Source organism: Glycine max, chromosome 15 (genome assembly GCF_000004515.6).
Source record: "Glycine max cultivar Williams 82 chromosome 15, Glycine_max_v4.0, whole genome shotgun sequence".
Taxonomy (NCBI): domain Eukaryota; kingdom Viridiplantae; phylum Streptophyta; class Magnoliopsida; order Fabales; family Fabaceae; genus Glycine; species Glycine max.
In genome coordinates this window covers 23,141,538-23,153,018 of record NC_038251.2, presented here as the reverse complement: position 1 = coordinate 23,153,018, position 11,481 = coordinate 23,141,538, and the positions used below count along the sequence as shown (strand labels likewise).

The 11,481-nt window shown below is 28.9% G+C and overlaps 1 protein-coding gene and 1 long non-coding RNA gene across 2 annotated transcripts; one reads left to right on the top strand and one right to left on the bottom strand.

The window, feature by feature from the left end:
- LOC102669912 (uncharacterized) lies at window positions 1-1,255 on the top strand. Its single transcript, XR_418438.4, has 2 exons — window positions 1-301; window positions 833-1,255. It is a non-coding gene; the product is annotated as an uncharacterized lncRNA (long non-coding RNA).
- A 430-nt stretch (window positions 1,256-1,685) lies between these two features.
- Window positions 1,686-4,265, bottom strand: LOC102669772 (pentatricopeptide repeat-containing protein At1g11290, chloroplastic). Its single transcript, XM_006597871.4, has one exon. It carries the CDS (start codon window positions 4,149-4,151, stop codon window positions 1,947-1,949), a length of 2,205 nt encoding a protein of 734 aa, XP_006597934.1. The 5' UTR covers window positions 4,152-4,265; the 3' UTR covers window positions 1,686-1,946.
- Window positions 4,266-11,481: the final 7,216 nt, after the last annotated feature.

Sequence of the window (11,481 nt, the reverse complement as noted above, 5' to 3'; positions counted from 1 at the left end):
TAGAACTTTTATACACAATTGCATGTCTATAACTGAATGATAACTACCCCTATGGCAGGTTTCCATGGCAAAACATCTTCCTAACATATTGCTTGGAAGAAGGGCATAGTACTCGTGTGAAAGGTATCGTTGTGACCACAGATAGTGATGGTGATGAGCCTTACCTAATGGCATTTGGGTCATCTGATGGCATTATACGTTTCTGGGATGTTCGAATGGCTGCTAGGGAGAAGCCACTAGTTGAGTGTAATACAAATTCTAGATTGACGTGCCTTGCTGGATCATATCATAAATGTAACCTGTAATTACTTCATCTTTGAACATGCTTTTTAAATAGAGAACAAACTTCTTTTATGATGTCTTCTTTATTTACAATTTCTCATGAAAGTGCACTGAACTTCATTTTTTTAAAACATTTTCATTTTCCTATTGTTCAAGAGTTACTATTTTATCAATATTTATCTTTGGTAATGATAGATGGAAACCCATTTATAATAAAATAATAAACACCTATTTAATCCTCTTTTTCTTTATCTCTTTTCTTATCGCAAATTTATCACTTCTTTCGTTTATTTCTTCATCTCTCTAGAGGTGATAGGCATCTATATGGATGTCCAAACATTTTCCATGCATCTTACTCCATCTATCTCGTATTATATACGAAGCACAAATGTGTAGACTCTGGTAATGTTCAAAATATAGGACACGCGTGTGTGAGTGTGTGCATATATTCATCAACATCTCAAAACTTGTTAAGTATGACATTTTCATATGATAATGAGTCTCTATATTATAATATAATATTAATAGTGTTGTCTTTTTTTTATATCAGTAAATATGAAGCAGGGGAATGAAATACAGAGGAATAAGAGGAAGGTTAAAAACTTAGGATTGGAGCCAAACGAAACCTATACCGCAAAATCACAAAGAGTGTGAAATAGAATCAAAGCAAGCCACTGGAAAGCAGTGGAAGTTGAGAAAGAGAAACAAACGAAATTGGGAGCCAAACCTTACACGAAAGACAGAGAGGAAAACAGGGGAAATAAATAAGAAGGGTTCAAATCTTACACCAAAGAAGAAGAGGAAAATAGAGGAAATGAAGAAGAAGGCGTTGGGGCAAGCCACGGGAAAGCAAAGGAAGTTGAGAAAGAGAATCAGACGAAATTGGGGAAATAAAGGGGTAAGCGAGAAGTTTTGTGTGCAACCATGTCTCTTTCTAAAAAATTGAAAGGGAAAATATACTTGGACATCGAAATGTTGTTCAACATTAGTGAGAGAGAAAAACAATGAGTATAATAAGTGATATGATGTGATAAAAAGAGAGGTAGAAAGAAAAAAGAAGTGTGAATAAAATATCCAAATATCATTACTTAATTTTAAAATTTGTTTTATGGATTTTTAATATAAAATTTAAAAATTTAGTCCATATATGTGCAGTGCATTCTTAATTTTTTCACGTACTGCAGTGCATTCTTAATTTGGGAGTGCATTCTTAATTCGATCACGTACTGCCCAAATTAAGAATAAATTACAGATATAAAGTTTGAGTGAAGCAATAGATATTTTAGAGATTTTGTGGCAATATACCTGCTGGTCTTGCGCCTATTTTTTTTTTAAAAAAAAGAAGGAATTAAACAAACTACTTGTTAATGGTTACAATAAATCAATAAATGGCCAAATGAGCATAGGGAAATTATGTTATCTCTTCATATATGATAATAAATACGACCTAAAAAATATCCAACGAAACCATAAAACAAAGCCTAATAAGTGAAGAGGCATAACCAATACATAATTATGATTTATGAACTTTATGTTAGGTAGATCGGGACTACGACAACTGATAAGTGAAAGTTTGCAATTTATAATTTTCAACTCCCAGGTAAAAATGGAGGTTACATGACAATTACAGTTTCCAGTGAATTTAGTTCATCAGGTATCAGGTTTTAAAGTTGGTTGAGTTGATTCATGTGCAATTCACACCCCTTAATAACAGAAGGGTCAAAGAGTTCAAGATCATCCTCCATATCCCCCGCTTCCAACTCCAGCACTTTTAATATTGAATAAATATCCTCCCATCTTGGATGAGATTGATCTGCAACACGAAACTCATGAACTTGTCCATTTAACTCAAGCCAGCTATAACCTGGTGTTTTCTTTAGACCTCTATCTCTAAGAAAACTCCTCATTTTAGCAACTTTGTCCCACTTTCCTGCTGCAGCATATATATTAGAGAGCAGTACATAGTTTCCAGCATTTTTAGGTTCCATATTTATGAGCTTCTCAGCAGCAAGTTCTGCTACACGGGTCTCTGAGTGTATCTTACAGGCACTCAACAAGGGGCCATAAACCCTGGCATCTGACTCCAATGGAACAGTTTTTATTATTTCATTGGCCTCATCAATTTGGCCAGCGCGCCCTAGTAGATCAACCATACAAGCATGGTGTTCCTGACTAGGTTGGCAACCATATATTTCCACCATTTCCTTGAAAATCTCCTTGCCTTTACTAACAAGGCCCGAGTTAACACAAGCTGTAAGCAGCCCCAGAAATGTTACTTGGTCCAGTTTAACGTTTGATAGTTTCATTTGGCTGTACAACTGAAAACATCTAAACCACTCTCCATGTTTAGAATACGCACTGATCATAGAGTTCCAAGCAATTATATCTCTATGGATACTTTTCTCTTCATCAAAAAGCTTTTTGGCCATTTCTATGCAACCACACTTAGCATAGCTAGTAAGAAACGATGTCTTCAGGGATTTGAGTGAATCAAGGCTGGTTTTCAGTGAGTAACCGTGTAAGTAACTTACATAATGCAATGCCCCTATTTTTGCAAAGGCTGGCAAGATGTTGATGACTATAATGAAGTCAACTCTAGTACCACTCAACTTCATTTTCAAGAATAGAGACAGAGCCTCAAGAGGTTGGTCATGCATTGCACATCCTTTGATCATTGCACTCCATGAAACCACGGTCTTGTCCATTATCAAGCCAAAAATCTTCTGTGCTGAATTCAAGTCATCGCACACAGAATACATGTCAACAAGAGAATTGTGAATCGATACCTGATAATCTGAGCCATTTCTTATCACATGAGCATGCATTTGCTTTCCCCATTCCTTATACTTCAATTGTGTGACCGAAGAAATTGCAGGGATTGCCGTAAACAAGTCAGGTCTAAAACCTAATCTAACCATACAGTATACAAGTTCTAAGGACTCCTTGGGGCATCCATTCCCCGCATATGCTGAAATCATTATGTTCCAGACTACAAGGTCCTTCTCAGGCATTTTCTCAAACAGCATTCTTGCATCTTCAAGACTACCCAACTTTGCATACATTGACAACAGTGCAGTATTCACAGTTAGTTCCTCACACAAGTTGCTCAAAACAACCACAGCATGGAGGGCTTGTCCTATCTTCAATGAGTTCAATTCAGCAGTGGACCTTAACAAGTTAATCACGGTAACAGAATTAGGTTGGCCATTCTCTTTTCTCATCCTACAAAAGAGTTGAAAGCTTTCCACCATTTTCCCACTTTCACATGCCTCAAAAATCAAGTTATTCCAATAACTCAATTCCATCACAGACTTTCCTTCGATTGACTCATACCCATTCAGCAAACCATTCATGTCATACAACTCTATCAAAGATTTTCCAACCAAGCCAAATGCATCCAAACCCAGTTTCACTATCTGCCCATGAACCATTTTCCCATGTTCATGAGACACAGAAGAGCCAGATCTCAAAGCAAAAGAGCAACTTTCTTCATCTGGGTACATGGATTTCCCAACCATCTGTTTGTACAGCAAGAGGGTCTTCTCATATTCACCAAACTGATGCAAGTTTCTCAATATTGCACTGTAGAGAACAGAATCTGGGTTTTCAGTGAAGTGGAAAAGTCTCTGGGATGTGTTCAGGAGTCCAAACTTGGCATAGCAATCCATGAGTTTGGAGGAAAGAGATGAGTTTTGGTGGAGGCCATGGAGGAAGAACCTCGCATGGAGCTGTTGAAGGTACTGTGGTTTGGTGCAGAGATCCAATACGGAAGAGGAAGTGGTGAAAAACCTTGTTTGGAAGAGTGGTGGAAAGTTTGGGATTTTGGGAACGTTAAAGAGATGAAACCAATGGTGGTGGGTGTGGAGCATGTCTAGCTGAACCTAACAGCATCCTACGTTCGGCACTTCAGAGTTCAGAATAGACCTAGAGAATTTGAGGAAGGAATATCGTACTAAGTCGTTTGAGAGAAATTCTACTAACATCCTCAAAGAATCTTTCATTAAATACACTTGGAATAGGAATACCCATCAAACTCTTACATTTATATTTTTAATTTCTTTCTTTCTTTTAGAATATGAATGATGAACATCCAAATAATAAAAAGGAAATAACATTTAAATTATTTAATTGAGAGAATGAAAAAGTACGAGCTTCAATGTGAAAAAAAAAAATTACGAGTCTTACCATCTGGTTGTATATTCAAATTTATATATTTTAGAAGTTATATTTATAATAAATTAAAAAATTTATATTTAAAATAAATTTCTAATTAGTTCATACTTCAGTGTAAAAATCTTTATATTCATATTATATGTAAATTAAACTCTTCAATGATAAGAGTTTTGAAAAAAAATTATATAATATGTTTATTTATAATTTAATTTTTTAAGAATAATATTTTTTTAATTAATTATTATATAAAATTTTAATAACTTTATACTTAATTGTTAGGAAAACGTTTTATTTTCACTTATAAAGTAAGGATATTTTATTCTCAATTATTTATATATTAATAATTTTCAAAAACATGTTTATGAAAAATGTTTATTTTCTTGTATCAAATATAACAAACTTTATTTTTATATCTTTTTTCTAACAATGTTGAAAAATTTATTCTATCAAACGTCATCTAAGTAATTTCTTACTGTAACAAGTTAACTTTTGGCGGAGAATATGACATATTTATAGAAATATTTGTTTTTAGTTTCATTATTGGATAAAAAATATTAATATACAACATATTTAATTATTTTTATAACACCAAGTATATGCATCCACTATTACGAAAAGAACGTTCTATGTATCAAAAATGAGTTTCTACATTAGTACGTTCTAGAACTTATGTAGATTTTATCAATGTAAATTTTTACATTGTAGAGGAAGTGAAAGGGTAAAGGAGAAAAGAGTAGGGTTATAGACGAAGCAGCACAAATTGGAGAAAACATTAAAGTTTGGAGAAATGAAAGTTTTGGAAGAGGAAGGCTACAATTTTTACATCAATTCAACTTTTAACCGATGTAAAAATGTTCATATTGTTGAAGCAAATTTTTTAATGACAACAAACTTTTAAGAAACAAACTCTAAGTCATAGACTTGTGCTGCTAATGTTTTATTACCTTGAGTGTATTGAAGCATTAAATCTGAAACATCATGTTCTTTAGAGGACATGAATGATTCTGAAGCACTGAACTTGTTGAGATCATCAAGTCCTAACTAAAATAAGGCAACTAGAAGAAAGAATGATTGCTTAATAAAAGTTGCAGCCATCTAGAGAAATAATTGGAATTACATTATGTAGAAGACACAATCCTACAAAGTAGCACCTTATGACAACTAAGTTGGAGAAGGTCATGAGCCACAAACACATAGCAAGCACCAATGAGCTACAAATTTCAAATTTTGAATGATGCAAGTTTTCAACAAGTTAAAGAAGCATAAATAAGCCAATTGTATGACAATGACAACTCACAACGAGTATCCTTGGTCTCCAAGCTTCTCCAGAAGTCAGCAACAGTCATCTTCATGGTCTATAAAAGGGCCATGAGTTGTTGAAGCTCATTAGTAGGTAGGAAAATAGGATAAAGAGGTTCAAATCAACAAGTCGATTGGTACATAGATATCTTTTGCTTCTGATACTAATCTTCCTTAGCTCAAGCACTTTAGGACTTAGAGCCAAATCCATACAATCCTTAGAGTGTTTGTAGACATCTTTACTTGAGAAGCCTTATTGAAAAGACTTCTTGAAGGTGTCATAGGAGTATGTCCTTAAATAAAACCCCTTAGGATCGATATGGAAAACTCAGAAGAGCTATTAGGGGATTGTTGCTTTTGGAGTTTGAGTGAACATAGAAGGTGTTGAGTGAGTCCAATAGTAGTTGTTACTATGGGTATGAAGCTTGGAAAGGCTTTTTGAAAGGATACTTTGGTAGAGCTTATAGAGGCTTAGAGAATATTGGGTGAAGAGTCTGCAAAGGCTTAGAGAATATTGGAGTGAAGCCTAGAGAGACTTTTTGAAAGAATAATGTGGTCAAGCCTAAAAGGCTTTTCAAAAGAATACTCGAGTGAAGCTTAAAGAGGCTTTCTGAAAGAATATTTGGGGGAGCCTGCAAAGGCTTAGAGAATACTATGAAAGATCGATGAGGCTTGAGGAAAAAGAGTACCTTGTTGTTGGTGCTTATGTTAGTGGAAATCTTATAGTTTTAGGGACTAGACATAATCCAAGGTATTGGGAGAACCAACATAAATTGTATGTTGTCTCTTTTCTTTTATGCTTCTCATTCACATGTTTGTAGTATTATTTAATATTTTGATAAGTCTTTAGATTTAAACTAAGCTAACATCTCAAAATAGGACTTTTCAAATAAGTTTTTCACTTCAGAAGCAACATGCTTGTTTAAACATGAAACCCAGATTCTGATGATGAAGCTCAAGTTTTGGATATTTTGAGAAGCAACATTATAACATACTTAGTATACTTTGATTTATGGTTAAGTATTTTTAACTAAAAATGGAGCACCTCCTTTAGATTTAAACTAAGCTAACATCTTAAAATATGACTTTTCAAATAAGTTTTTCACTTTAGAAGCAACATGCATATTTAGCATAGAAAAACTAGATTTTGATAATAAAGCTCAAATTTTTTGGATATTTTGAGAAGCAACATTATAAGATACTTAGTATACTCTGATTTGTTGTTCAATATTTTTAAGGAGAAATGGAGCACCTCCTTCAAACTTATAGCATTGCCAAAATCAATGATAAAAATGTCATCATGTTTATTTTTACATCAGTTGTTAAACACATGGTGTTTGAGTTCTGATATGCAATTGCGTTAATACTCATGAGGAAAATTTTGTCATTGATAGTAATCTTATTTGATTCAAGCAGGATTGTCTCTAATGAAAATACTTACGATTTATACCAAAAACTTCATCTCACTTATTTTTTATTATATACATATTTAAAAAATACACTCCAAATATAAAAAGCCAACTTTTGTGGTCTTATTTTAATGTTTAAAAAACGTTTTCCTTTTAATTGGTTAAACTCATGAAATGGATTGTTTAAATATTGTATTAATTTGAGCTTATTTTTTCTATCATGTATAAATTATAATACTATTTTTTTATTCTAAAAATTATACTCTTTTTATTTAAGAAATGAAATGTATTAATATTATAATTTATTATAACATATTTTTAATATAAATGAATCTTTTAGTGATGAAATTAATAAGAACAAGTATTTCAAGAATTTTGGAAGACAAAATTTAGCTTTAAATATTACTACAAATTAAAAAATTTACCAAAAAATCTTTATTTCATCTTCTAAATTCTAGTAAAGATTTCAATTTTTTTATTCGTAAGAATTGAAGACACGTATCAATAAATTTATAATAACTAATGATTATTTTAAATATTTTTTATTTAATTAGAATCCCTTAATTAATAAACGATTTCAATCTTAGGACAAATGTTACAAGCAGAAAAGTTATCCCCCAAGTTTGCTTATTTACATTAAATTGAAGTAATGTTACTAAGTACATACGTAAGAAACATTAAAGAAAAGGGAATGCAGTTTTTATAATTTTAGAAAAATAATATAGTTTAAACATTTATTAAGACAAAAGCATTAGCTTATTTTATATATCAACAACTCAAGTTTGATTTAATATTTGTCATGACACACACACATATATAAATGTCTTCCATGTTATTCCTATGTTACCCAAAATTGAATGTATTCCATTCCTATTTTTTTTTCCCCTTAAACAAAACTAAAGATTTTGATTAAAATAATAAGACAATTTTAAAGCACAAAATATGATCAAAACTTACCTAAAAATATCACATATGTCAAACTATTAAAGCCTTTCAAGTCTCACCAAAAGAAAAGAGTATTTATTCTTACTACTCATCTATGCTCATAGAGTTAATCGATTTCAAATATTAAAATGATTCAAATAGTTAAACTACTAAAATAATTTTATAATTTTGTTAAAATAATTAAATATTATATAATAATAATAATAATATTTTTATTAAAAATATTATTGCTAAATAGGTCAGTCCCTCTGACTTAATAGATTTTTTAAGACTTATGATTTGACATATTTAATTAAAAAGATTTTTTTAAAAACTCAAACCAACCTATTTTCACCCTTACATGTAAACTAAGTTGGTGTAAGTTGGTTCATAAGTTGACTCAAATTAACACCTCCAATTTTCTATAGAAAGTATCGACTTTAACATAACACAAAATTATTATTTAAAAAATATTATTATTTATCCTTATATAATAAAATTGAGTCATTGTTAATTGCATATTTTTCTTATTTTGTAACACATTTTTTTAATTTTTTTATGTCAAATAACAAAAGACAATATTTTTACCTTAAAAAGGGTTATTCAAATGAAATATTTACTTTCCTTAATTTTTAATAAATTTTCAAAAATCTTTAATTGAGATTAGATATAATAAGAAATTGGCTTAAATATAATTTTTGTTTCTCTATTTTACTCATTTCGTAATATTGATCTCTTTATTTTAAAATTGAGACATTTGATCCTCTATTTTAAATAATATGCAATTTTGTCTCCTTGCTTCAAAATACAAACATTTGACCCCTATATTTTAGAAAATCCGCAATATTGGTTCCTGTATTTTAGAAAATCTACAATTTTGGCTTAATATTTAATTTTATATATGTTTTTTTTTTACTTTGTAATAAATTAAATCATTTTTCATGATATCTTAAATGCATATAGTAGGTTTAGGGTTCAATTGAACCAAAAGAAAAGAAATAAAATGTAGATAAAATTAAAAATAGGACTAAAATTATAAATTTTCTAAAATAGGAGGACTAAATGTCTCTATTTCAAAATGAAAAAAACTAAAACAATGGATTTTTTTTTAAATAGGAGAACCAAATGTCTTAATTTTAAAATGGAGGGATCAAAATTTGGGATCAAACAAAATAGGGGGACCATAATTACATTTAAGCCTAAGAAATTTATAAATATCATTATAAATTAATACTCTAAAAAATAAATTTATAAATCATTATAGAAACATCATTTTAATAATTAAATTAATTTAAAAATTCTCCAAAATTAAAAAACCAAACAATTTATATTTTTATATTTTAAACTAATGTTTGTTCTAAAAGAATTACTCTTTTTATTAGTTAAATAAAAATGATACTTTTAGTTTATTTTTACATTTGACCTCTCATTTATTTTATATTTGATCTCTGTTTAATTTATTTTTATATTTGACTCTATTTAATTTATATACTGTTTTAGGCTTGTTAATTATAATTAAAATAATAATTATAACATTATCTTTTTACTTTTAACTTAAATTTTAGGGAGAGTTTAATGATATCAAATTATTTAGAGAAAAATTTAAAAAGTATTAGATTATGAAGCAACAAAATGCATCTTAATTTTTTCCAAAAAAAATAATTAAAAAAGCATCCTAATAAAAATTAAAATTTTTTAGTGCACACTTTAGAAATTGTGCATTATAATAACAAATATATTTACCATCAATAAAATACATTATTTAAAAATTTATAAAATAATTTTTTTTTATATTTATCACTATGATATTTATGTAGAGTATTTACTAAATAAAAAATGTGATTAATAAGTATTTTAAATTTGAATTTTCTACATAAAAAACCGTGATTGAGTAAAAAATCACTAAAGATAAATTAAAACATATTTTTTATTTATTTAACCAATGTTGGTATTCAATTTATGCATGGGATTTTATATATTTGTTTTTGTTTCAATTTTTTGAATTGAGACTCTGTCCTTGTTCATTTAATCATTTTATTTCCCATAATTCTAAACATAATATCTCTGAATTTGATTTTATTCTTATAAAAACATTAATTTATCTAGGCGCATAGCTCTACAAATATGACAAATGTAAAATTGATAAAAACAAATTAATTAATTATAAAAAATAAATAAATCTGTCTACTTTTGTAGAAATAAAAACAACGCGTCACATGTCAGTATCTCATGAATCATACATCAACTGAGTTGGCAGATTCCAGGCCTCTCAAGTCTCAATTTCCTTAAATCACTCATTCACACAAATGAATATAAAAAAAAAATACCAAAAACCAAACATATATATATATATATATATATATATATATATATATATATATAACACAATCCTGGTCCATTCTTCACATCCCAGTACCCATAGATTCCCGAATAGATTCCAAATTTTGAATCATGCAACACAATCTCAAAATCTCATTCTCAACCTTTCAACAATTGCTGCCCCACTTACCTTGCCTCTCCAAAACCAAAGGACATGAAATCCCTCCCTTCTTAACTCCTAAACCTCAATATTAATAATAATAAAACTTAATTACTCTAAACTTAATTGTATTCTTTTTTTTGCATGTGATTTTTTTGGGACAGTCACATTTGATGCATGATTATAAATCAAATATAGACACTTTTTCAACAAAAATGCAACCTCTAAAGTAACTCAATTACACTTTTAAATTGTATGTAATTTTATTTTTGATTTTAAATTAACTAAACTTATATTTTTAAAAGTAAATAAATATGCTATATTTGTCAATTTTTTACTTAATTTTTAAATTATTTTTATTTAAGACATTCACAAAATTGTATCAATTAAATTGTTTTAAAAATTATAAAATTTTACCTAAAACTAGAATCATCATATTTTCTCTCTTCATATTCCAATATCAAATTCTATTTAATCTTTAAAAAAGATTTAAAATTTTTACTAATTTTTCTTCTTCTAAAGATTTAAAATTTTACTAATTTTTCTTCTTCTAAACTTTTGAAATGTTTTCATGCGAATAATTCTTCATATTGAAAAATTAAAAATTAGAAATGATAATAATAATAATAATTTATTTTATATATATCATTAATGTAAATTTTACATGATTAACTATTCAGAATTTATTATAAATATAAATTTTAAAATAATCATTTTAATAACCAACAACCTTACCGTAACTAATAATACATAATTATATCACATTTTTTATATAATTTTTGTATTCTAATTCAAATAATAATAACAATAATTTAATATTCCCTTCTCTTACACTATAGTATACAGTCTGCATTTGTGTTGTGCGTCACAGAATCCAAGTGTCAACAGTGAGTGAAGGATATATCCTCACTGACC